The sequence below is a fragment of the Sturnus vulgaris genome, chromosome 16 (assembly GCF_052056855.1).
Source record: "Sturnus vulgaris isolate bStuVul1 chromosome 16, bStuVul1.hap1, whole genome shotgun sequence".
NCBI classification, from domain to species: domain Eukaryota; kingdom Metazoa; phylum Chordata; class Aves; order Passeriformes; family Sturnidae; genus Sturnus; species Sturnus vulgaris.
In genome coordinates, this window is record NC_142258.1 from 480,836 (window position 1) to 508,210 (window position 27,375).

Consider the following 27,375-nt stretch of genomic DNA (forward strand, 5'->3'; position numbering starts at 1 on the left):
CCTGACACCGTGAAATCCTCTGCTTGTTCAAGCTGCAGCAAAACGAGAACTTAGCCTACGAATGCCCACGCACTGTGTGCTGCCCACTGCAGCTTTGGTGAGGTCACACATTTCCCAAAACCTTGGTGCAGGTGTTGAGTGCTAGTTTAGGTCTACAATTGCAGAGAGGTGCAGCTTTCCCTGCACACAGGGAAGAACAGCATGGCAGAAAGCAGAGCTGGAGCAGCACCCGTGCCAGGCTGTGCTGCACCTACACCCTTGGCACACCTGCCCAGGTGAAAAGCTGCTCTCACAGCACTCTCACTTACTGACACGGATCCCCAGGAGGGACGGGGCACTGGCAGAGCCCACACAGCACCTGCAGGGCAGGAATGGGTGGGAGGGCTGCAGAGGCTGCACATGTGCCTGGTGCCAGAGCTCCTCCACTCCTCTAATCAGACTTTGCAATAGATTTGAGAAATGAGGTTGGGTTGCTCGCTTTATCCCTCTGAAAATGGGGTCACTGGGGAGGGGGATGGTGATGAAAGAGGCAGGAAAGGACTGATAAACATATACTGTCTATGCTCTGTAATCTGTCCACCTGTCTCAAGGCTGCAAAATAATGGAAAACAGAAATAATCTGCTCTCATTACATATGTGCAGCCCTTCTGACAGCAGTTTTACTGCCTTTGCTGTGCAGGGACCAGCACCCTCCCACATAAAATATGTGCACATAGCTCAAACCATGGGAGTGGTCCCCAGCCAACACTCAGTGCCACACTGCTGTGACCCCAGCACCTCTGCTTGGTGCCCAATGTAACCTCAGCTTGGGATGCTGCTGCAAATCTTTTTATGGGGGAGAGAAATTGGAAGCAGTCTGTGGGCACCCGAAGATTAATGGAGACCAAACAGCCTCCTCTGCTCCTAGTTCCTATTAAGCAAAGCAAAAACCACTGGCAGAAATAAAATCATAACATGTAATCCATAAAATGGATCCAAAAATGTCTTCTCAAGTACCAGCCTGATACCTCTTGCCCTCCTTCAGCAGGAAGGTGAGCTGAATGCACCCAGAATGTAAGGCATACATGTGGAGACCTGCTTTGCAAACATTAACTTTGTTCAAAAAAACCTACACTGAAAATTTAATTTACTTAAATTACTGTGTTAAATTTGAAACTGAGAATCAATCACTAACATGTGAAGCAGAGGCTGTAGTCCACCTTTAGTGGTCACCTCACTACACCTCTCCAGAACTGTTGGGCATGCTCCTACACTAACACACCAGTTTTAAGAGCTGTACCCATCCTTCCCAACCCACTGTGCCCTGCTCAGTGCCAAGGGATGATGTCCCTCACTCCTCTGAGGGAGCAGGGCTCCAACAGCACTGCAGGTCACCACAAAGCCAAGCTCATTCTTCTCAGTGTTGACCACAGAGAGCCAAGGGCAAGAAGTGCAGAGGTGGCTGCCATGTGTGGGGATGTGTGCCAGCAGTGTGTGCTCCCTCTGTGCCAGGACATGGAAGGTGTGATGGGAGCAGCCCACACTGATGCTCTCCCACCAGCCAGAGCCAGCAGCCTGGCCTGCTGTCCTTTGTCCCAGGCAGCTCAGCCAACACTGTCACTGCACTTCATGGGCCCATCCAACAGAGCTGACCACAACAGGCTCTTGGCATCGCTGGAGGAAACAAATCCAGCATCTCAAGTGAAAAGGGCACATGGAGGGGCTCTGTACAGAAACATAAGGACTTTGGGAATCCAGGCTAGTATTTGTTATTGGCTCTTCCCCAGAGGCACAGCACATCAGTCCAGAGCCTCCCTGGCTTTCACTGATGTGTGTCCCACAGAGAGCAGGCAGCCTGTGCCAGAACCCAGGGATGCACAGCCGTCATGTGCCTTGCTCTCTATCTGTGCCACTGCTCGGCTCAGAAGCATCTCCGTGATAATTGCTCTGGTTTTCTCAACACTCTTGCAGCCTGAGTGAAGTAAGGATAAAGAGCTGCCTGTGGAGACACATCACAAGATGCTGGAAGTGATTCAGGAAGCACTACAAAATATCAGATGCAACTTCCTCACAAGAGGCTCTGCTAAACAAACACTCCAGCAGCAGCACGCTCCCAGCCCCACTCACACTCCCTGCCAGAGCTGCTCCAGCTGGGCCCATGACTGCTCCAAGCCCTGTGGCTGCTGCTGCAGGGAATGAATGCTGTGTGCCCTCCTCCCAGCCGGGTTTCTTGTCTTTGCCATAACCCTAAACTCTTACTCTTCTTTTGCTCATCACTTAAGACAACACCGCATTTTGCTGGTCCTGCAGTAATGCAACAGCAACTGTAACTGGATTCAGATACAGAGTAAGGAAGCAAATGCTTTAAAAACACATGAAAACCACCACATTTACCAACCCCCAAGAGCAGTTAATCCTCTGTCCCTAATCTGGCTCTCCTGTAAGCAGAGTTGACACATCAGACCAGCCTCTGTCCAGCACTACAGGGTATTAAGAATAACTCCAGAACAATTCTGGTGCAGCTGTTCCAGCTGTGAGGCACCAGGAGTGGCCATGGACCCCGACATTGCCTCCCAACACCCTCCAAGATGCACAGCACCTCCAGCCCTTGGCTCAGCTCAGCCCCTGTGAGCTTGGCAGGAGGTGGGTGGACCCTCCATCCCATCAGATGTGCATGCAGTGGTACACAGACACCCGGAATGAAGTGGCTCCATCCAAAGAGATAAGGGAGAAAATTAGAATTTCCCATCAATCCCACTTATGTACCTCTAATGCAGGCAGCCTGCAACCATATCAGTCCCTGTCTGTCCATAAGGGAGATTTACAGCAAAGACATATTATCATTTTTATCAGGCCACTGAAAGTTTAATAAGAATTCATCTACTGCTCTAAAGAGATGCAATAAATAGATCAAAACAGAGCTGAACTACTGGCCTTTTCTTTGCTGCTATTATTGTTCCATATCACAAAGACAACTAGAGGAAAAATGCTGGTCTGCTATTTTCCAATGTGGCCCTGCTAGGAAGCAGCTGTGGAAGGATTTTGCACATGAACAGATGAAGTCAGCTCATTAGAGACCTGACCCAATGACACACATGCACAGGAAAGAAAGTCTGTTCTTTATCTTCTGTTGAACAGTGAGTTATGCTCAACCACATTTCTCTTTTTTAAGCCCACAACCACAGTTTTGCCTTTGAGTAAGTTCTACAGCAGACAACCACTCACCTGAATTACTGTCTGCTCACACACAGACAGCACCTGTCCCTCTCCAGAGATGTTCTTTTCTGGGGAGACCAGCAGGTCTGCCACAGCAGCCAGGGCAGGACACAACACTCCTCCCTTGCTCTGTGGGCATCCAGAGACAGCACCCATGGGACATGGCAGCTCCACGGGCACCCCGTGTCCCCTCACAGACCCACCCTGTGCAGTGCACAGCCCTGTGGGAATACTTCAGGAGGCAAAGCCAAGAGGAGACGTCAGGGAGCAGCACAGCAGCACCAGAGGGATTCTCCACCACGTTTAACAAGCCCAGACAAGAAGCACCACCACAGCAGCCCCTGCCTAACACCTCTCACCCTTCCAGGCTGAATCCCGTTAATCCTCATTAACCTTCCTTCAACACATCAGGAGAGAGTGGAGCTCGTGCGGATCACAGAGCCAGGGCTGCAGCGTGTGCCCAGACACAGAGCTGGGTTGTGGCTGCTGCATTCCCCAGCTGGCACACTCCTCTCCAGGCCTTCCCAGGAGTGCAGCTCTGCCTGCCAGAAGGCACCACCAGGAGTCAGTGCTGGCTGCCAGGAGAATTCACCCTTATGAGGAGCAGAAATGCCATACTGTTCAGCAAGAACTTGTTTTCCTGCTACACTAGTAGAGAACTGGTGGGATTCAAAGGAATAAGGGACTGAGGAGCAGAAGAATGGCACGAATGTGAAGCAGCTCAGTAAAGGACTATCAGTAAATGCTGGCACAGAGGAGGGACATGAAGGAGCTCATGCTCCAGGTGCACACCTGCACATCTCCCAGGCTTTGCTTCAGGTCCCAAGTCACACACAGAAACTGAGATAGGGATCCCATCATCACTGCTCTGAGAAGCCTCCCCTTGCACTTTACAACAAACATTCACTGCAGTGACACAACCAGATGCAAACAAGTTCATTAAGCAGGGCTTTGCTCAAACGGCAGAAGAATGGGACCACTCCAATCAAGTGTGGCCATGCACAAAGCACAGAGCAGCACACATCCAATTAAGCTGCCTGGGAACATGCATCCCCCTCACTGCTTCCATGGGCTGCCACGCACCACACAGCTCTCATACCTCCACCATGACACCAGAGGCACCAGCAATATTTCATTTTGCACAGGCAGCATGGAAATAAGAACCTGGAAGCTCAGAAGACAGAAAACAGTTTTTTGGCAACGATGTTCATTTGCCCTTCCAGCCTCACAGAGGGCTCTGCCAAGCCCCAGGGTCACCTGGCAGTGGAGCAGCAGAGCTGTTCCACACTGGGGTCTCTTCTCCTGCCTCACCCAACCCTCTGCTCTGGAGAGGAGCATTCTTCTACTGCCCCCTCCAGCAGAACCCCCTCAGCAAACCACATCCAACCGCTGGACTCTGCTGCTCAGCCTCAGCTCTCCAGCCCTGTGCTGCACTCACTCAGATCAAAGTTTGAAGCATAACACAGAAATCCCCAGAAAACATTTGGATTTCACAGGTAAGTCAGACAGCTGCCTCAAGGCAACCGGGTCTGCTGCAGGAAACCCTTCCCAGGGGGTTTAGGAATATGCACGTAGAAAGTGAGTGAAGCAACTCTAAGGAAAAATAGGCAAGAAAATAAGCAAAACAAAACAAACCATACATGCAATAATGGACTTACATCTTATCGATTATGAACTAATGTTCAAAAAACAAGGGTGTAACATGGCAAGACTGCTAGACCTTTGTGACCCACATTTCCATGACGTCAAGAACCATCACAAAAATGATGCAGAAAACGTGGAACTAGCTTTTTGTTTCAAGGAAAGTTTGTGAACTCCAAGTCCCAGAGCAGCCCTAGGACAAGCTCCTCAGTATGATGCCAACACTGGAAGCACCTGGACTGAACTGCAAAAGCACTTCAACCTTTCATATTACCTAACCCACCCAAAGCCTCTTCAGACCAACACAGGAACTGAAGCACCAGGCACCAAGAGCCAGGAGTGAAGGCTGAAGGGTTTCACATTTATCCTTTCATGCCCCTTTCTTCCATCCCTCTGTGCAGAGGGAGGGCAGCTTGCTCTCTGCAGAAATATTTTAGGAATAATCAGTTGACCTTATCCAGAATAAAATAATTGATCCTGTGCTAGGCAGAGAGTAAGACAATTAAATACAATCCAGGAGATCATATCTGACACATCACTGGCCCCATTAGCAAGGAACAAGGGTTCTGGTGAGCAGAAGGGCCTGGGGCTGAGAGCTCTGTGAGCATGACTGAAGGCTCCTGCCACCCACGCTGCCCCAGCAGCCCCCCCAAAAACTGCTCTCACTGCACCTTCAACAGGAGGCAAAGATCTGACCATGAAAACACTATCAGGAGTTCCTCCATAACTCAGGAGTTAGAGATTAACTCCCAAAGAAGTGCCCAACACAGCTGGCAGATTGCTTGTCCCAAAGTGAGATATTTGCACCAAAATCATTCCCAGAACACCTTGAAATGAGTTTCAAATAGCTACTGGGAAATCTCATCCCAAACATAAGCTTAAAAATAAATAAATAAAAGAGGAAGCAGCACTTTTAACCTGGCACAATAATCTTCATTCTGGGTTCAGATCCAATTCTGACAATCCAACCCAACTGAGTTATGGTGACTGTTGCTGTATTTGCTCAACATGCTGCAGGTCACAGCCCAGGCCATTTTCTCGTAGGACAAGAAATGCAATCCCAGCTCTGGTGTGCAAAGGGTCTTGTTAAACATTGGCATGCTTCAGTGTGCGACTGCCCTGGAGCCTCAAAGAAAGTCTCAAAACAGACTCATCATTGACAGAAGACCCACACTCCACAGAAGGCAGAGGATTTGCATAAGAACATAATTTTTCAAGCCCAATTAGTTTAAATCACAATCCTTCTTGCTGACGACCCCCACCATGACCTCTGAGTGTTGCAGACCAGTTCCCGTACAAAGGGTGCTCTGTCCTCCCTGTCTGACACTCCCAGGAACTTTGCAGGCAGGACGGGACAGCTCCCTGCAAAAAAACAACCCAAAGCCCTGCTTATACAATAGATGTTTGTCACCATTGTCACACCATCACAAAGGGGAAAGAGGAAGCACACGCTGCAATATTGGCCCCTGTTATGAAAGCAGCAGCTTTGTTTAGGCAGGAAAACAAAACCCGCGGAGCAATCGGAAGAGAAGGATTGTTAAAGCAAACAGCACAGGAGCAGTGGGAAAGTCATCCTCAGCAGAGAAACGCAGGAACCGCCAGCTCTGCCACGGTGCTCCCCGTTCAGCTCCCCAGGAACCAAACCCTTCTGCTTCCACCTCCCATCCAGTCCTCACAGACCTTCTCCTGCCTCAGCCTCCTCCACCCCCACGTTCCTGCTCTGTCAGCACTCCCAACCTCCCCTCTCTGCACAAGCTCTCTGCCAGGCTCTCCCCTCAACCCACAGCTACAAGATGAGCCACTTATCACAAACCAGTTGCTTGAATTGCATTTTCTTTGGTTTCAGCAGCTACATCATTCCGAGACCATGACATGGATTATTTCCCGAAGACCAACTTAAAAAGAGAGGAAACACTACTAAGGAAAACCAGCTGAGAGTGAAAAGCGTTCCAAAAATCATCCCTTCAAAGGTCCCTGTCCACAAGGACTCTGAGACATGCTCCTCTGAAAATAATATCCTCTCTTCCAAGAGAGAAGCCTAGAGATATAAGAATGAGCAAGAAAGTATTATCCTTTATCCTAAAATACACTTAGCACCTGCAGAGAAGTATTCAGGAATTAGGAAGTGTCTTTGCTGAGTTACATTTGGTGCCAAAAGAGGGAAAATAACAAAAGACCCAACACATGGATTTGAAAGCATACTGAATAAAGAGCCTTTTGCCTATCAAATAATTATTACTGTCAGTGGCTATTACCATTGGAGGGAAAGCCCAAAATTACTCTGTGAAAATACTTTGCCCCCTTAAAAACAATTACACCTAAGAAGATCAGGAACGTTCCACCCTCTAAACAGAACAAGCTGGGAGGATGTTTTCTTTGTTTCGGGGGGGAAGCTGCAGTTTCCAGAATGAAAATGCTAATCTTTGCCTTTCTCCAACCTAAGCCCATTGTTTACATTTGTAAATGAACTGTGCAAATCAGCTGCTGAGAAAAAGTTTAATTAAGACTTGAATTTAATAGCAGGTTCTGGCGACTTAACTGTCTCTAGAAACATTAATTTCGTATTAGAAGTAATTGACCCCTATAAGGGAGCAGCACTTGACACAATGACACAGTCCTGCAGCAGGACCCAGGCTGCTGGCACCGTGCAGAGCTCAACTGGATCAACTGGGACCAGATTCCCTTCAGCAAGAGGCTTTTGAAAACCTCCAGGGACCCAGCAGGTAGGAGATGGATGGGCTCCAGCTCCATCCACAGCACTGGCTTATCATCAGCAACGCCTGCAAACAGCAAAGTTGTGCTATCAACACCCCCAGAGCGTGGCCTTCATTTAATCCCTGGCCCTGCTGCTCCTCCTCCTGCTGTGTCTCATATCCCAGCCCTGTTCCCACAGCCTGTGTGAGCAGCACAGCCTGGCCTAGAAAGAGAGCTGCTCCCCCTTCTATCAGTTCCACTGTCAGAAGACCTTTCACTACCTTTTTTCCTGCTATTACTCTGGAGAAATCCACAATTTCTTCTCCTGCCACATCACCTCGGAGCAGTGACAGGTCAAGCTGAGTCCCCCTGGTGCTGCCAAGACCAGACTCGCTGAGTGATCAGCTTTCCAAGTACTCTGCTGAAAAGACCAGAGCCACACGTGGTCCTGGTGGCAGGAATCCTGAGAGAAGGCAAACAGGCTCTCCAGGGAATACCCTGGCATAGCTGTGGGATGAGTGGGTGCTCAAAGGGAGAACCAAAGGGAAGAAGGTGCTGGCCATGCATCCATCCAAATGACTGAGGTGCCAAAGGCCACTGCCACCTCAGAGGACCCTCTAGGACATCCCGACTCTGGGACCCAGTCTCTACCTTCTCTGCATCCCAGCTGAACTGCAGGCTGAGAGCCCAGGACCGTGTCAATGATGCTCTCATTGTGTTTTCATGCATTTGAACATCTGCTCTGCAAGTCAATCTGCAAGAAAAATTCCCCTAAAATTTCCCCTAATTGTCTCTAAGTTCACAGTGTGGAAGTTACCAGCCACCCTCTGATTCTCTCACACAGCCAGTTTTCTGTGCCAGGAATAATACTTCTCCCTATTCCAAGAGGCAAAGTAGGCCTAGAGCACTTTTAAAACAGTTGTGCCTGATTTCATCCACAGCCATGGCAGGGTGTTTTTAAGCCCCAGTGCAGGACCAAGCCCTCTGCTCCAGCAGCTCCAGGGCCAGGCGGGAGGCCCGGGCAGGGCAGGGGCGGTCAGGCAGAACCACAGCACAGGGGCTGCGGCAGGAGAACATCCCTGGACAAACACGAGCGAGCCCGAGCAAGAGAGTACAAGCAGGTATTCCTGAAACACGCTCCCCAAACGAGCCCAGACTCACGAGCTCTTGGTTAGCAGACTAAAAGGCACAGCTCTTCTTCCACGCACACTCAACTCCCAAACAACAGTTTGTTGCAACTTCCCTAATGGTAGCACGGTAGAGAAATGAAACAGTAAAATGGGCATTTTCACCCATAAAAACCATCCAGAGCCATCAGCCAGCATCAAACACCGTGAGCAAAGAGCAGAGTGGCAGCACGTGTCCCATCGCCAGGGCACTGCCGTGGGTGCCCAACGCCGTCCCTTGGCAGGGTCTGCTGCTCTGGCAGGATGCTGGCAGCAGGAACAGCGCTCCAGAAATACCCGCACGCAGCTGGCAAGGCCAGAGGGCTCTTCCCACCGCGTGGGTGCTCGGAGCAGTGCCAAGACACCCACCACAGCCGGTGACCGGGGCAGCCTGCGGTGCCCGTGTGATGGTGACACGTTGTGTCGCATCTGGACCTGTTGTGAGCCACGGCACCACCGGCCGAGCCCCGAGCCACCCCCGCACGGCGGGCACGGGCCCCGCAGGGCTGCTGCCGGCGGCCTTGTGCTCGCTCCTCCCGCCTCGACGGGACGAGGCCCCGCTCACCTTGAAGTCGCGGCTGTGCTGCGGGGTGTACTCGAGCGTCCAGAGCGCCCGCACCAGCTGCGCCAGCTGCTCCGTGACCTCTCCGGGCGCGGGCGGCGGCCCGTCCGCGGGGGGCGGCCCGCCGCGGAACTGCTCCAGCGCCAGGAACTCGGCGAACAGCTCGGTGTTGCTGAGGCACTGCAGGATGGCGTTCATGAAGCAGGTGTTGCCGTGGTTGCGCAGCCCCGCCACGCCGGGCACGGCCTCGGAGCTGCCGGCGGGGCGCGGCGGGGGCTCGGGGCTGCGCGGCGGGCCCGGAGGGAAGCAGCTGCCCAGGCCGCTCGTGGCCTGCGGCGGGGGCAGGCGCGGGGCGAGCGCGCCGCGGGGCTCGGGCTCGCTGCTGTAGTGCGAGAGCGTGGAGAGGGTCTTCAGCACGCGGCTCATGAACCCGCCGAGCGACCGCCCGGACGGCGCCGGGGCCGGGGTGGCGGCCGGGGCCGAGCCCGCGCCGCCGCCCGCCGCCCGCCCGCGGAAAAGCCGCTTGCTGAAGGAGCGCTTCTCCTTGGCGCTGCCGGCCGGCCCGGCGCCGCTCACCCGCGACATGGCGGCGCGGCGCAGCGCGCATCCCCGCCCGGCGCTCGGCTCGGAGCTCAGCCCGTCCGGCGCTCGGCCCAGAGCTCAGCCCGGCGGCCGCCGCATCCCGCCGGGCCGGGTCGGGCCGCGGCTCCGCCGCTTCACGGCGCCGCCATGCAGCGGGCGGGGCGGGGCGCGCCGCCACGTGACCGCGCCGCCACCTTGGCGACGGGCAGACGCTACCGCAGCGCCGCCATCTTGGGTGCTGGCGCGGGGCGGGGCGAGGCGGGGCAGGCTCCACCCCCCGTGCCCCGCCCCTCGGGCCCGGCCACGCCCCTCTCGGGCCCCGCGCCCCACACCGGGGGCTCCGGCCCCGCTGGCCGGGACCCGCCCGGCCGGGCCCGCCCCGCTCGGGCCCGTTACTCCGGGCACCCCGCGCAGCCCCGGCCGCTGCCGTGGGGCGGCGCTGCGCGGCCGCGGAGCGCGGCGGGCGGGACGGGGCGGGGCGGGGGCGGGGGTAGGTACCGAGGGTAGGTATCGAGGCTGCCGCCCGCCGCCCCATCAGCAGCGGAGCCGGGACTGAGAGCGGAGCATGGCGCCACCGGGCCCGGAGGGTTGCCGAGGTGAGTCGCGGCCAGCGCGATCCCCCCACCCCGTTCCGAGGGTCAAGCACTGGGAAAGGGGAGGGGATGCCGGGCGGGACGGGCCCCTGCGGTCGCGGTGCGGCGGGGCAGCGGGCGGGCGGCGATCCCCCGGCCGCCCCCTCAGCGCCCGGTTCGCCCGCAGCGGCCGCCACGGCTCCCGGTAAGAAGATCACGGCGCGGCTGAAGCGGACGCTGCCGGTGCGGGGCCCGCAGGCGCCCACGCTGAGCGAGCTGATGCGCTGGTACTGCCTCAACACCAACACGCACGGCTGCCGCCGCATCGTGGTGTCCCGCGGCCGCCTGCGCCGCCTGCTCTGGATCCTGCTGACCCTCAGCGCCGTGGGGCTCATCCTCTGGCAGTGCGCCGAGCTCCTCATGAACTACTACAGCGCCTCGGTGTCCGTCACCGTCCAGTTCCAGAAGCTGCCGTTCCCCGCCGTCACCATCTGCAACATCAACCCCTACAAGTAAGGCTCGGGGAGCTGGTGGGAGGATGGGAGGTCAGCACAGCACCGGGTTCCTTCCCCAGCTCGCCCCTGTCAGCGCTTTCCCGAGCTGGGTTCTCCCTGTCGGGCACCTGGTGTGCCCCATCCCCGCTGTGCCATGTGCTTTACACTCTCATCCCTCACTGCTGCCTGCTCACCTCGGCTCCTTCATGCTGTGTTCTGCTCCACACAGCCCCTGTCAGCTCTTTAGTTCTCTTCAAATTCTCTTCTTCCCAAGACTCCAGGATTACAAACAGCATCATCACCTAAAGAATGGAAAAGCTTCTTGCTTCTTTCTTTCCTTATGGGAGATTTTGACATGATTCATTAACAATACTTTTTCTCCTGTCAAATCATGCTTTACATTGCTCTCTGTTCTGCTGCCAGATTCCCACCCTGGTCCCCATGGGGATCCAGCTTTTGATGACTCTTCACAGATGAAGTCTTACTTCCACATACTCTGCCTCCTCAGACTTCCTAACATAAGGAGCTTGAGAGTCTTGGGAGAACTCTGTGTGCAGTTCAGTCTGCTCTGCTTCCTGGGTTCCTTGCTCCAAATCTCTCCATGGATGTAACTGTGTCTGCCCTCACTGGTGTGAGACCTGCACGGGGAATTCTGTCCCAAGCCGTGGCACCCAGAGTGCAGCAGGCAGGGCACTGCACTAGGCAGTGAGGTGTGATGGGGTGTCACTGTCACCTTGTCTCCCATGCAGGTACAGTGCTATGAAAGAATATTTATCTGAGTTGGACAAAGAGACAAAAAAGGCTTTGGAAACTTTCTATGGATTTTCGGAGGGCAAGTCCAAGGTGCGCCGGTCGGTGGATGACTGGAACAGCACAGGGAGCGACTTCTTCCAACAGATCCCCCTGCTGAAGGTCGAGGACTTCTCCAGGACAGCGACTGAGCTGCACAGTGGGCAGAAGAGGAGAGTGGAGGGAAGTGTCTTTCACAAGGATTCGTCCATCGTGAACTCTGGCGATTCCAATGACATCATTGGCTTTCAGCTGGTGAGTGTCACTGTGCCCTGGCCAGGGAGTTCTCTGTGGGGCAGCAAAGGGCTGTGCTGGGGTCAGTGTCCCTCTGGCAGGTTTTATTGCCTGCTCGGGTGGCTTTGCAGTGCACAGTGGTGAAGAGCATCCTGTCTGCTCTTCTGCCTAAGCCTCCATGGCTGCTGCAGAGTCACCTCCAGCTCTCTGGAAGAGCAGTACCTTCCTAAGTCTTCCCAAATAGAGTCAGTGTCATCTGTGACCTTTCCTGTCGTCCTGAAATATTTGGTCATGTCAGCGCTGCATAAAAGGTCTTTGATGCCCACTGTAACTTCATACATGGTTATTTCTGTGGAAGAGAAACACTATCAGATGTACCTTGTACAGTCCTAGATTTACACCTGCCTTGTAGAATCCATGATTTCAGTCCATCTGAAATGGTTTTTTTCCCTTTGTGCTTGTCAGTGTGACGCGAACAACAGCAGTGATTGTGCCCTGTACACATTCAGCTCGGGTGTTAATGCCATCCAGGAGTGGTACAAGCTGCATTACATGAACATCATGGCACAAATTCCCCTGGAGACTAAAGAAAAATTGAGTTATTCTGCTGATGACCTTATACTGACATGTTTCTTTGATGGCCTATCTTGTGACAAAAGGTCAGTGCACAGAAAATTCCTGCCATCTTAACAGCTTATTTCCAAGCCCATAATATGTAGGAATGGAATATTTGGTATTTGCTGAATTCCAGCAGGAGCTACTGCTAGTTCTGTGAATCTGCCTCCCCCATGCTATTAACCCCCATTCCCACATTAAAACTTCCTCGAGTTTCCATTTCCTCATACATTAAACTAGATCATACTGCCATGTATTTTCAAATTACTCAGAAAGAGATCCACATCTTTCATAAAAATAAACTTCCTAAAAAGAAGTAGTAACCCCTCCCATGCAGACCTGGTCTGTCTCTTGTCAAAACCAAAGTCCAAATGTGCTTTTTCCCACAGACAGAACTACAGTCATGATATTTGACTTCTTGCAGGCACTTCACCCGATTCCATCACCCTCTCCACGGCAACTGCTACACCTTCAACAGCGGCGAGAACGGGACCATCCTGAGCACCTCCACGGGTGGCAGCGAGTATGGTGAGGGGGCACTGCACATCTGGGGTGTTCAGGGCTCTTTGCACACGCAGGGTGTTTGTTCCCTGTCACTTTGCACACCTGGGATATTCCCTGTCACTTTGCACACCCGGGGTGCTCCCTGTCACTCTGCACACCTGAGGTGTTCCCTGTTGGTTTGCAGAGGAACTGTTTGATAACAAGTGGTGCAGCAAACTGGATCCTGCTGGAGCGTGAGCGATGTGTTGGCTGTAGATGTACAGGCTGATTGGGGAAATGCCTGTTTGAACTAGTGCAAACTCTTGCCTGAGAATACAGATAATATCATTGCATCACTAATGTTTTCCAGCTGAAATGACTGCTGCCCAGTTATATAAGTGAATTCCAGCCACGTTCTCAGCAGATGTTATTTGTTGTTCTCGGTGCCACCAAGGGATGTTACTGGCTGCAGGTGTCTTGGTGTGGCTGGGCAGAGGCTGTGCTTGGCTGTCTCTGTTCTACTTAAGGCCAGATAACATGAAACAAACCGTGCTGCCCTCCCTGACCAGAAAACGTGGCTCAGGCTCCTGGTGTAACTTCTTGCCTTGTCTCTGTGGTTCAGGATTACACGTTGTTCTGTACATCGATGAAGCAGACTACAACCCCTTCCTGGTGACATCCACAGGAGCCAAGATCATCGTCCACGACCAAAACGAGTATCCCTTCATTGAAGACATTGGCACGGAAATTGAGACTGCAGCGGCCACCTCCATAGGGATGCACTTTGTGAGTGGCAACAATCTCCTTTCCGGGTGCACCTTTGCCTTGGTACAGCCGTAAATAGGAACTGATGGGGTGATTTCAGAGAGCCAGCAGCTCGAAGGCTTTTAAATACCTCCCACTCAGCAGCTGAAGTGCCCTGAGGGAAGTGCTATCCTGTGATAACACTTTTCTGAACAAAAGAGGCCATGGGAAAATCAGTCTTTTATCAACCAAACCGGCCTGGGATATTGTTTGTTCTCCCTTTTCTTCCACCCCTTGGCTTTCCAGGGGATTTTTGGTTTTGTTTTCACAGCAAAATCCACAACCATAGAAGAGTGTTGTCAAGTGCCTGGTTTGCCTTTAGCAATGAGCAGGGAGTTCCATCCCACGAGGGTCCCTGGGCTGGAGGAGCCAGAGCTGGAGCTGTGGGTCCCCGCGTTGGGGATGGTGGCAGCACAACCCTTTGAACTATTTTGTGAATGTAAGCCTCGTTGTGCTGGTTTTCTCTCCATGCCAGCAATAAAAACACCCTCGTGGGCAGCGGCTTTGCTTTTGCCAGCTGTGAGCAAAGGCAAGGAGAGCTGCAGCTCCTGCTTTCCCCGTTTAGTGTCAGAGGAGGCATTTGGCCCGAGGGGGTTCGGCAGAGCAGAAAGCTGTGCCAGGTCCCCTTTCAAGTGGATGGGCTGTTAAGTGAGCACTTCAGCTCTGCTTTTCTTTCTGCTGGTCTGGTCGGAGCATCAGCCATCCTGCTTATCTCGGTGTGCCGAGGCCCTGCATTAGAAAAGACATTAAAAGAGGGCTGATGTTTTACAAAATGTAAATAGTTAACTGTATTCTAGCTGTCTGGAAAACTGTGGCAGCAACTCCTTGGTCAATCATGACTGAGAGATTTGGGAACCAGGATGGTGTGAGGACACCAAGTCTCACAAGACTTTTCTCTGTCACCATCACACCGTACAGAGACAGTCATACAAGGCAGAGTCTCAATATTTAATGTAATATGTTCCTGGTGTTGCTGTAGTATAAAAAACAAGATAAAAAAACCCCACAAGTTTAGGCACATCTTAGTGTCTGTATATAAAAGATTTGTCTTGAGGAAGGGATCCAATTGCATCCTAATGAGGCAGCCAAAATAGAAGCTGGACACAATTTCTGGTCTCAGAACAAAAGCTGGGGATCACTGTCCTGCTGGGAAAGGACAACTGCAGAGAGCCTGCTGAGTGGTGAGGGGTCAGGATTGTCAGGACAGGGCTGCAGCACCGAGGTGCCACATCAGTCCTTGTCCCCACATGCAAGGTCACAAAGAGGACACAGCAGCTGTGTCCCTCACTGTGCTGGGCTCTGAACACTGCATCAGTACCTGCTTATTGCTCGTGGCCTTCTGCTGGGTACTAGGACTGGCCCCCACCTTCAAAAATATTCCAAGGTGTTTGGCATGCAAACAAGGCATTGCTTGGTCAGTTACAGCGCTTTAGTTAAATATTTAGTTCGGAAATTATTTCAGTATCTGAAGAAACAAGTAAGCTTTTGCAGGAGCATAAGCCACAACAAAATAATTCTATACAAAGGATCGATGATCTCTTGGAAGCCCCAAGAAGAGACTGAGGCAGTGTCTTGGCACTACATCGTATGTGGAATTTAAAAGCTGGTTTCAGTCAGTTTTCAGAAGTAATGCATCTCTAATACTGAAATCCCATCTTTCCCTCCAAAGAAAGAGAGATCTTAGCATCTCTAAAAGCACTGATTTGCACCACAGTGGCCCAGAGCCTTCTCTTGCTGTGGTGAGGTATGCTGCTATCAGGTGTGGCCCCAGGGGCTGGTTTCAGTGCCTTAGGGGCTACGAGCCTTTCTCAGGTAAATTGACCCTTTGTACAGAATTTTAAATTCTAATGTTAAACTCTGTAGAGAAAGACAGGTGAATGGATTCTGAAATTGAATTTTCTTGTGGTTTCAGGCCACTTTATTGTAAAGTGGATAATTACTGCAGAGAGATAACAGGAGCTGAGGGAGGCAAGGCAGTCTGCAGGAAGTGGGCCATGGGGCTGGAATCAGATTTTGGGAACTTGAGGGCTCCCAGCCTTGGTTTCACAGAGCTTGCAGGCACAGACTTGGCATGTCAGAGCTCTTTGCTCTGGGCAGAGATTTGGAACAGGAAAAGTCATTAACATTTGAGAGGAAGGGTCAAAGCAGCACCTGGAAAAAGGTTTGAGGGAGACACAAACATTTGATTTAGAGTGGATTGAGAGAGGTGCTGTTGAGCACTAGTGGAGCCTCAAGTGCTGTTTGCCCACGGCACAGGAGCAGCCAGTGCAGCAACAGCTCAGGCAGGTGGGATCCTCACAGAAAATAACCCAAAACAAACCCTGTCCCACAACCACCGTCCCTCAGAACACAAACATCCAGAGCAAGCCATGCACAGCCTCTGAGACTAGGAGAGAGCATGCATATGGATTACTTGACTTTGAAAAATCCTCACTGCTATGGTTATAGCACCTTGCATTCCTGCAGAAGGTTTCCAGGAAGACAGCAGACAATCCCGCCAGAGCAGTGTTTTGGGAAACTGATATTAGAAACAAAAAACCCCTTGTTTTGACAAGGCATCGACAAATCATTTTAGGTAGCAAAAGGTAAACATTCTATTTAAAGCTGCCTTATCACTTACAGTTTCAGAGCTGGGATAAAGTGTCGCTGAATCCTTTGGGAAACTCCAAAAAAACCAAGTTTTGTTCTTTTCTGTTTCCCAGACTCGGTCTCGCAAGCTGAGCAAACCCTACAGTGACTGCACAGAGACAGGAGCTGACATACCTGTGGAAAATCTCTACAACAAGAGCTACTCACTCCAGGTAAAGCCATTACATTTGGGATTATCAGCTGCTTGAAAACTACCTGCATAAAAAGCTTTATAACAGTCTGTGGTTCAGAGACTGGGAACAGTCTGAGCACAGGGCTGTGCTGATGTGAAATGCCACGGCACTTCTTAAAATCCAACTTTTATTCCTAAGTGGTTGCTGTTTGAAGTTCCCTCAGGCACCCTGTTAGATAAAGAGAGAACATGAGCTCATTAGGCAATTTTCAAGCAATGTGAGACTGGAAAATATTGGCCAAGTAAAGGTTGCAGCTTAGTAACCCTTGAAGCCAGAAATTGTGACCTTTAGGACTCCAAGAATAACAGAAACCATCTAATCAGTATCCAGATAGCAGGATGTTTGTTTACAGAGTAAGTTTCCACTAATTTTACATGGTTTCTGTAATTTGGTCCTCTTGGAGAGTGTCAGTTGTTCTGGCACTCTCCACTTGAAGAATTGTACTTACATTAGCTGCTGCCTGCTGCAAAGCCCAGGTCTAGGCTGAATTTGTGCTTTATGGGGAATATGAAATCTGCTGTGGTGTAGTGCCAGGTAGGATCACCCAGACATTGTCCCAGGTTTTTAATAACAGTACTTCACCGAAACTCAGTGCTCAGGAGGGCTGGGACTGGAACCAAAAGGCTTGACTGAGATTTAAAAGAGAAGTTCTGTTCCTGCATGTCCCAGTGTTTTAGCACAAACCACAGCTCTGCTGCCTTGTTAATCCTCCCAGCTTCACCTCTCCCAGTAGGCACCAGCAAGGTTTGGTGGAAGCTGAGAACGTTTGTTGCTGTGAGTCACTTCCCACACCTAGTTAGTGATTCATGGGCCACGTGCCATGGCAGGCCTAAACCCCTCTCCTTGACTCTGTAAAGAGCAACTGCAACACTGAAACTTTTGGTGGCTATAGGGGAAGTGGGGGCATTCATAGAACCCCATATATGTAATCCTCCAAGAAGATTATATTCTTATTTTTTGCACTAGAGCCTCGACCCTCTACTGTACTTTCTGCCTGTGTTTGTATTCACTCACAGCAGAGTCTGAAGGCCCAGGGAAGCAGGGTTCCCATCCCACTGCTGTTGTCATAAGCAGGATGGTTTTAGGTGTACAGGAGCCTGGAGCTTGGTGCTGCCTCTTAGCTCCCAACTCTGTTTTTTTCTCCCCAGATCTGCCTGCACTCCTGCTTCCAGAAGGCCATGGTGGAGTCCTGTGGCTGTGCCCAGTACGCTCAGCCCTTACCTCCTGGGGCCGAGTACTGCAACTACAAGAAGAACCCAAACTGGAGTTAGTATTGAAACACCTCTGGCACTGCACCTGCCTCAGCTGCCAGTCCTGTCCCCTGCATCCCCAAAGTCCCTGTCACACAGCCCCTGCACCCCCAGCATGCCCATCACACAGCCCCTGTATTCACCCTGTACCCCCAGTGTCCACCACACAGCCCCTGCACCCCCAGTGTGCTGGGATGAGGCAAATCTGCCTTAACCCACTTAAGTCTCCACCCCCAGAGCCAGAAGTGCCTCCCTTGCTCTCACTGACTGGTTTGTGAAACTTCCCCTGGTGGCTTGTCACCTGTGCCCACCACAGAGCAGTGGAGTGGAGGGCTTGACCTGGTGTGGCAGTTTTTTTTTCATGCCTGTATCAAGTGACAGCCACTTCTCAAGAGTCTTTTGCAATATTTATAGGGTAAATCTTTTTATCCCCTCCATGTAGGCGATGGCCACAAGGGCCACCTATGTCCCAGATGTCCCACTCCAGCACAGGTAGCAGCTTTTCTTTCTGGCTTCTCACACACATCCTGCTCTTCCTCTGCAGTGTACTGCTACTACAGACTGCATGAAAAGTTTGTGAAGGAGCAGCTGGGCTGCCAGCAGATCTGCAAAGACGCCTGCAGGTGAGTCCTCGCCACAGCCAGAGGTAAAGTGTGTGTGGGAGTCAAAGCTCACAAGTGACATCCTGCCTTTCTCTGCAGCTTCAAGGAGTGGGCACTCACCACCAGCATTGCTCAGTGGCCATCCATCGTGTCAGAGGTCAGTCCCAGTTGCACTCCACCAGAACAGCAGCCTAGCACAAGGCATTGAGTAACCCCAGAGGCTCAGCACAAAGGCAGGAGCCCTGGGGTACTCAGTAGCATTCAGTGATGCTGGATGTTCACCATTAAACTGAAATTTGTCTTGGGAGATCCCCTTGGGCTCAGCTGGGCTCTCACACACTCAGTCCTGGTGGCCATACTTGCCCAAGGAGGTGTGGAGCATGAGTCCCTTCCCAAGGGTCTCTGCACAAGAACCTGCAGCTCAAGTAGCATTTTCTGTCTGTTCTCCAGGACTGGATGCTCCGAGTTCTCTCTTGGGACAAAGGGCAGAAACTCAACAAGAAGCTGAACAAGTAAGTCCCCCTGTGTGTTCCTGCCTTGCACCTCCAGCTCTGATATGATCTCGGCAGCCCTAATGATGGCAATTGGGGAAAAAGCTCCCTTGGAGCAGCCCAGCCCTACTGGTCCAACTGGTTATTTGCATAGTTTTTCAGTATGTTTCATGTTATTGTTTTACTAAAGCCTCTGCCTGCCTCCTGCTTCCCCAGGACAGACCTTGCCAACCTGATGGTGTTTTACAAGGACCTGAACGAGAGATTCATTTCTGAGAATCCTGCCAACACGGTGAGTGAGTGTGCTGGTCCCTACTCCCAGGACACACAGCACTTCCTCCCACACAGGCTGGGAGCTTTCACCTGCCCAGGGGAGCAGTCCCACACGGGCAGGGGCAGGAAGCTGATCTCAGATATGCACCTCTGGGCTGGTCCTGCCCTTTCCAGCCCTTATCTCGGGCCATGTCTCTGCCTGTCCAGCCCCGAGCCCTGTGCAGGGGCAGCCTGCAGGCTGCCCACAGCAAGCTCAGCTCCAATCTTCCTCTGAAGCAGAGCCAGAGAGAACAGCAGCAGAGATGGGCCCGGTGTGTTTGGGAGTGCTGAGCAAGCCCTGGGTGTCCCAGCTCAGTCCCCCTGCCTGCCGGAGCAGCACCATGGCCACGTGCCCATTGCAGGCCCTAACCTCGTGCTCTCTGCCCTTCCAGCTCGTCATTCTGCTGTCCAACTTCGGGGGCCAGCTGGGGCTGTGGATGAGCTGCTCCGTGGTGTGTGTCATTGAGATCGTGGAGGTGTTCCTCATCGACTCGCTGTCCATCGTCCTGCGGCGCCAGTGGCAGAAGGCCAAGAAGTGGTGGAGCCACCGCCAGAGGAGCAGAGCGGGGAAAGCACCGCAGGGCAGCGACCCGGAGAGGCAGGGCCACGACAACCCCACCCCCGTGAGCATCGACGAGGACCTGCCCACCTTCACCACCGCCCTGCGGCTGCCGCTGCCCCAGGACAGCCCCCTGCCCAGGACTCCCCCTCCCAATTACAGCACCCTGCGCCTGGACACCGCCTTCACCGAGCAGCTGCCTGACACGCTGGAGATGGGCCAGCACTGACACTTGGCACCCACCCGCCCCCTGCCCACAGGGGTGGGCGCTGGAACCACGCAGGGTGAAAGGCACAGACCCAGACAAGCACTGAAGGGCTGTCAGGTCACACCCTCACTCAGGGATTGAACCGGCAGTCAAAGCTGCCCTGAGCAGAGCTCAGACACGAAGCCAAGGGCTCAGAGACATTAGGAGCTTCAAGCAACATCAGTGCTGGAGTTAATGATGGCAGGAGATGGCTGGAGCAGGATGTGGTGCTAAGCTGGGATGTCTCACCAGGCAAAGGCACGCATTAGCCACCAGCTGCACACACCCCATTGCATGTGGGCAGGAATTGCTCCACAGCAGCAGATTGATGCCACATTGAGCATTAACACTAATTGCTCTCTGCTGTGTGGCTGGACTTGTGGGAAAAACCCCGGGCTGTCAGGAATCCAGGATGGCATTTGTAGGAAGGGCATGACAGGGGCTTGGGCAAAGCACAAAAGAGCATAAAAGGAAAGCTCTCACTTGAATTTTCATTAGAAACCTGATTCCAATGGTGGCCTGAGGAGCTCTTTCTAGTAAGATGAAGAGCCAGGACAACATTTCTACAAGAAATGTGCTTGTAGAGCAAGTTTCTACACAGCTGGGTAGGAAAGCCCGAGTCATCCCCAAAGAATCATCTGAAAGGGCATGAAATCCAATTTGGAGCACAGTAATGAAGTGCATCCTCTGCAAGCTTGATCCATTCCACATCACTCAGGCAGCCCTTAAACATAACTTCCAAGGAGCTCATTAAATGACTTCCCAGAAGCCTCACAGGCAGCTAGCTGGCTGCTCTTTTCCTGCTCAACCCCAGGCCAGGATTTCCTCCTGCAGCCACTCAGTTCCTGGAGCTGGCAGTGCCTGGAGGATGTCTCACTCCACCTGTACCTCAATCCCCTTGCCCCCATCCACAAAGCAGTGTCAGCAGGCACCCTTTACCTCCTGTGCTGCTCCCCCCATGGGCCAGGGGCTGCTGCCTGTGCCCACACAGCCACGAGAGCTCCTGGGGCGAGCTGGGGCACCAGGGCTGTGCCCTGCACCAGCTCCCTCCTGCCACAGCTCTGCTGCCTTCAGCACCCCGGGGGTGTGAGCAGAGCCCACTCCACACTGGCTGCTGGGGCTGTAGAGCCAGAGCGTGTGAGGGGGTGTCTGAGTGGAAGAGTCTCCTTTCCTTTCTCTGGGAGCTTATTTTATAGAGGACAGTGAGAATCCAGAAAGGTTTTTTAATGTGCAATAAAAGCTATTTTAACTGAATTATTTAAATAGATGATAAACTGAAAAAAATAAAGATATATTTTTGAGTAACTGCTTTGCCCTTTTGTTTTTAAATCACCACTCTGAGTTAGTTCCCTGCAGGCATCCAGAGAGCTCAGGGGACTTGTCTCTGCATGCCCAGGGGCTGTAGGTTCTCAGCAGGGCCAAGTCTCCCAGCAGAGATGGAGCAGGGGAGTTCTGTGGGACCCAGCTCAGGGGCAGGCAGGAGGGACATGGGGTGCAAGCAGAAACAGTGAAAAGACCTTTCACAAAGCAGTGCAAACCAGCAAGGGACCAAAACCACTGGAAATTCAGGAGTCCCCAGACAGCTCCACACCTGGGCAGTCCCTTGGAGGCCACAGGAAAAGTGAGAAGCAGATCTGCCTCGGCCCCTGGTCCAGCACTGAGAGGTGAGCCCTGGCTCATCCCCATCAGCTCCAACAGCATCAAACACCAACGCTCATCACAACAATCCTGCCCCATGGGCAGCAGTGGCAGAACAGCCCCAGAGCAGCCCAGGGAGCCCCAGCTCCCCTTGGTGTCACAGGCACGAGCTGTCCCTGTCCCCACTAGAGCAGGGACAGGGGTCACAGCAAAGCCCAGAGCCAAGGAACCTCACCACAAACTCCTGCCTTGCCAGGCTGGTGGTGCTGGCACAGGAGCTGGTTTGGGTCTGTGACACCTGACTGAGGAGCTGCCCCCAGCTCACACAGACATGGCTGCAGGGAACACTGGGGGCTCCCCTCCCAGGGAAAGCCAGAAAACACCACAAACTGTGCCATGGCACAGCTGTACCTGTGAGTGCAGCAGCACCTCAGAGACCACGGCTCTCCACAGGGTCTGCTCACATCTGCTGCAGGCAGTGCTAAGGAGAGACTGTCCAAGCTCAGTTTGATGCTGGTCCTGCTCCTTCCCCACTGCTGAACCACTCCTGAGTTTTCTCTCAGACTGCTCAAACACCCCTACCCACCCCCGGCCCTCAGAGCTGGATTAAATCAGTGAGTGCTGATCATACAATCAGCCCCTGACAGGAGGGAACCCCCCACACCTGGCTCTAGGGCCAGGGAGGGCACTGGCAGCTGGCACAGATTGGGATGGCTCAAGGGTTTGTGTTTCTAAAGCTTCCCCGGAGCAAAACAAAGCCTTGGAAAATAAACAGAGTGGTGCCAAGCCTGTATGAAGGCAGGTGTAGGGACTGGTCAGACTTTACACCAAGAGCTGCAGTTCCAACAAGGGGAATATCCTCTGATGGAGAGCAAGGCTGCTAACCTGTAGTGGTCCAGCAGCAGAAATATCAGGGCTCTCCCACTGCAAACCCAGGATATGTGTCCTGACAGGTGCTTTTTTGGGAGAACACTTGCTTTAAATTCTTTGGAAAGCACAGGTGTTGGGCAGGTGCTGTTTGCAGTTACTCTTGGGTCAGGTGCAACACCTTTTCCCCATGTATGAATAATCCTCGGAAGGCAGAGGGCCACGGAGCTACAGAAATGCTTTACTTCATCCTGAGTTAAACACTGAACTGTGCTGAGTCACCTGAGTCATCTCAAACACAGAAAACCACCGGGGACAGTCTGGGAATCGGGACTGGCACATGCTAAACATCATAAACCCAAAGTGTCTGGGACACTCAGCCCGGGCTTTATGGGAACAACAGGCTGTAAAATCCAGGGCTCAGCACCAGCCTCTGTCTCACTGCACTGGCTCCAGGGAAGCCACCCTGGTCTCCCCCCATGGGGACAGGGGCTCCCAGGAGAGTCTTGGCAGGTGATGGGAGCCCAGCCAGCCCCGGGCAGGGCTCAGAGCAGGAGCCCCTCACTCACAACAGCCCTGTCCCTGGGATACAGCTGCAGCCACAGTGCCCAGCTCCTGGGCAGGGATGCCAATGACCCCAGAGCCACAGAGCCACAGCTCCAGCCCTGTGGCACTGCAGGGAGCAGCTGCAGCACCCAAAAACACAGCGAAGGTGGGGGCAGCACGGCAGGCACTGCCTTGGCAAGGAACAGGCTGGGCAGAGGTGTTGAAACAAACCTGCAGCAGGTGCTGCTGACTCAGGGGAAAGGCTGTGGGCACAGCGGGACTGGCCCTGGCATACTGGGACTGGCCCTGGCACATTGGGACTGGATCTTCGAGGAGAGGAGGCACAGCAGGAGAACCTGGCTCTGCTCTGCTCTGCTCCTCCACAGAGGGGAGAGAGCCAGAGGTGATGGAGGAGCTGTGGGGGAAAAGTGTGTGAGGAGGAGGAAAACCCAGCTGCACAGAGATTTTCTGGGTGGCAGGAGTGTGCCCGTGTCAGCCTGGAGGGTGACCCCAGCCTCTCCCAGGGTGGAAGGAAGGGGCAGCTGCCCAGAGCTGCTGCCAGCACATGTAGCCAGTCAGCACCGACAGGGTTAAAAAATGCCCAGGCCCCTTGCAGAGAGGAAACATCTGGGTGATATGCAGTGGTCCACAAACAGGTTTGGGAGTTAAAAGGTTCATTAATGTGAATGGGAAAGGCATCTCCAGCACATGCCTATGGAAATGGAAAATCCATCCAGGCTCTGAGCCTTTTGTGCTCAATCCCAGCTCTGGGGAGGCCAAACACTTTTGTCTGGGCAGTGTGGATGGTTCAGTTTTACCCCTTCCCCTCCAGGGCAGGGTGAGCCAGCACCAGAGCTGGGCAGTCCTGGGGGGACAGCCCGGCCTGAGCCATCCCCACCAGCCCAGCTGTGCTCGGCACTTTGGAGCATTTTCCAGCAGCTGGAGCATCCCCAGCCAAGGCCAGGCTGGCAGGGGAGCCATGGAGTGGTTGCAGGCAGTGAGTCAGGGCTTGACCCACGGGAGCAGCAGGTCCCTGCACAGTGACAAGCCAGGACAGGGCCCAGCACTAATCCCAGCAGCTCCCCAAGAGCAGGACGGGCCAGGACGTGCCCTCAGCAGCTGCCCACACCCCCTGGCACACCTGGCACTGGGCTCAGCTGGAGCCAGGCTGAGTGAGAGCAGTGCCCAGGTGAGCAGGGGGAACAGAAACCCCTGGGCATTGCCAGGCAAGCATCCCATCCCATCCCATCCCATCCCATCCCATCCCATCCCATCCCATCATATCATCCCATCCCATCCCATCCCATCCCACCCCATCCCATCCCATCCCATTATCCCATCCCATCCCATCCCAGCTGGGCTGAAGCTGCTGTGCCCCTGCAGCCCTGGGCAGAGCTGAGCCTGCCCTGCCCTCATGGCACTGCTGGTCACCCCTCTCCGGAGCAGGGTGCCCTCAGGGTGCCCTGGCCCTGGGGCAGTGCTGCTGGAGGGCAGGGGCTCTGCAGTCCCCCCTGTCCTTGTCCCAGAGCTGTCCCCTCCAGCCCCACACAGGCAGCTGTGGGCCCGGGCTGCTGACCTGCAGCCATGCCTGCCTGTAACGCAGCCTGAGGTGTGAACAGGGAAACACACCTGGCCCCAGGGCTGTGCACAGCCTGCTCCTGCCTCTCTGTCCCCTGGAATCCTCACCCAAGCCTCAGCACTTTCCTGTAACTCTCCTGCACTGCCTTGTCCCTCCCAGCCTCGCGGGTCAACCTCAGTTTCCCCCCCAGAAGGAGCTGGGTGGGAGCTGGACCCTGCTGGAACCAGACCCCCCTCACTGCTGGGCATGTGGGGGTGCCAGCCCTGCCAGCCCCCCAGGGCCATGGTGGCACTGTGACCCTGGTGGCACTGTGACCCTGGTGGCACTGTGACCCTGGCAGCCTGGCCATCAGCAATGTTCCCAAAGCACAGGAGGGGACACTGGGGCAGAGTGACAAAAACCCAAATCACAAAGCCCTGAGCAACTGAGCCAGGTCCCATCCAGCACCGGGTATGGGATACGGGGTCACATCTCTCCCTGCCACTCGTGTGCTTTGTCCAAATGTGTTTTCAGAGATTAAAAACATGTTCCCTGTATTTATCCACCTGCAGCAGAGCACACGGCAGGCCTGTGGGATGTGATGACCCAGAGCAGAGCGGAGGTGGGAGCTGGCTGCAGCCCGGTGAATCACCCTGTTGTCACAACGCCTCTCACTGCAGCACCGTCCTCTGGGCTTAAAGACCTTCTCACCCAAGTTTACATAATGAATCCTGAACAGTACAAGCTGTTCCCCTGGGTACACAGGAGTAATCACTCCTGGTCATGTTATAAATCAGCTCTGGTCTTGTTATAAAATGTCATCAGTCACAAAATAGTTCACATTTGCCCCAGGACATGGGAGGGGACCATAAAGCACCAGCCCAGGGCACCTTTACATTGCTGCATGCTGCTGGAGCCACACTGGCACTCCCCGGGGTACCAGGGCATCCTGAGGGCATCCAGAGGCTCCACCTGAGCTGCCACATCCCAGGATGCTGGAGTCACAGCACGAGGGATGTTTTTACAGTAAACTTCTACAGCGGAAAAGGCAAATGAGTGCAACTAATTCTGTGTCACAATTAGTTACAGAGCTGGTCAGGGGAAACCCCACCAGTGACAAATCATCACTGAACCTGCCCAGTGTCATCCACAGGTGAGCTGGGACCCAGTGCCCAGTGTCACCACGCTGGGGCTGAGGAAGCTGGGCACCAGTGGAGTTTGCCCATCCCTCCCTCGCCGTAGCCACAGCTTGGCTGGCACAGCCACACGCGGTGGTGCCACTGCCCAGTGCCCAACCCTGGCACGGGGTGACCCCTCATGTGGCCACTGGCCCCCCGAGCTGTGCCAGGCCAGCAGGAGCCAGCGGGGCCCCTTCCCTCCGCTCTTCTGAGCTTGTAAAACAAAACCAGTCTGGGTTTTACTGCCTGATCTTTGTAACGCAAACACAGAGCAGTTTACAGGTTTTACACAGCGGCTCCAGCACAGGGTGGTTGTGAGATGCTCACTGTCACTGCGCTGCGATTTTACTGCTCACAACAAAATGACTCGGCTCCATGCAGTGACAGCGTGTCTCTGGAAGGGCACACGATAAACCTGAACCCTGCAATTACTGCACTGCGTGAGCCTGAGCTGACAGCGGCTGCCCGGCTCCCTCGGCAGGGACAGGGAAGGGACAGGGACAGGGAAAGGAGAGGGGACAGGGAAGGGACAGGAGCAGGGACAGGGACAGGAACAGGATCAGGATCAGGATCAGCCCCTCCTGTGCAGACCCACAGTGCCTGCACCAGAGCTGGGTGGGTGATGGTGACAGGGACCCATGGGGACTGGTGGGAACTGATAGGAACTAGCAGCTCTGCTCTTCTTCATCTGCACACCCACACCTAACAGCATCCTGCAAAATTCCAGCTGCCTTTGTACCCACTGCAGCCACAGCCACCATCAAAACATTCTCCTTCCATCAGGCAAATTGAGGAGCAGTTGATATTTTTGAGACAGGGTGGATGGGCAGATGGAGTGACTTTCAGGGCTGATTTTCCCCATGGATCTGGTGTCCCAGCTGTGTTTAGCTGCTGTCAGCAGTGCATCATGCCAGCACAACACACCACTGGGAACACAATGCCTGGGATGCAGGGGAGCTTCCCGTGGCGTTTCAGCTGTATTTTCAGCAGGAGGTTTTTGCTTATGAATAAACTTTCTCATAAACAATTAAGAGATGATGGAAAGTCAAGGCAGCTCAAGGTCATTTGGCTTTGCTGGCTGCACAGCTGATGTTCCAAAACCTGGCACCAAAGCCACCCTTCTCTATTTCCAGTGCTGGGGCTGCCAGGGCTGGTAACAGACATTGTTCTCTGGGGAAGCAGGGCCATGGCAGGACAATTCCTGGGACAGGACACAGCAACCCGGCAGGTCCTGGTCCATCCAACCTGTTCATTCCAGCTTCCCTCGGAGATACTTCTCAAACACAATCCCACATTCCACTCCTGACATCACGACACGAGGTACACTTGTGCCAGTTAAAAATAAAAATCCCTTTTGTTCCCAAATAGCAGAACATGGGGACATTTGGGAAAATCTGACCAAGTCCTGATTGAACAAGAATCTGTCATTACCTCTCCTAGCAAGAGGCAATCACTCCTGTGTACAATGCTCTGC

General features: G+C 53.6%; 2 protein-coding genes across 9 annotated transcripts in view; one reads left to right on the forward strand and one right to left on the reverse strand.

The window, feature by feature from the left end:
* The window catches only part of USP31 (ubiquitin specific peptidase 31), a 30,012-nt gene extending 20,154 nt beyond the window's left edge, over positions 1–9,858 (reverse strand). For all 8 annotated transcript variants that reach the window (XR_015807152.1, XR_015807151.1, XR_015807150.1 and 5 more), the window contains exon 1: positions 9,262–9,858. Coding sequence is in view for 4 of the 8 variants with exons in the window: in XM_014886446.2 (XP_014741932.1) it covers positions 9,262–9,843 (582 nt within the window). In the remaining 4 variants the exon portion in view is untranslated. The remainder of the gene's footprint in view (positions 1–9,261) is intronic.
* A 644-nt stretch (positions 9,859–10,502) lies between these two features.
* On the forward strand, positions 10,503–21,419 carry SCNN1G (sodium channel epithelial 1 subunit gamma). Its single transcript, XM_014886369.2, has 12 exons — positions 10,503–10,924; positions 11,656–11,950; positions 12,395–12,588; positions 12,969–13,072; positions 13,650–13,813; positions 16,534–16,632; positions 17,802–17,919; positions 18,448–18,526; positions 18,605–18,662; positions 18,956–19,017; positions 19,213–19,288; positions 19,701–21,419. Exons 1-12 carry the CDS (start codon positions 10,503–10,505, stop codon positions 20,094–20,096), a joined length of 2,067 nt encoding a protein of 688 aa, XP_014741855.1. The 3' UTR covers positions 20,097–21,419.
* The last annotated feature ends 5,956 nt before the right edge of the window (positions 21,420–27,375 follow it).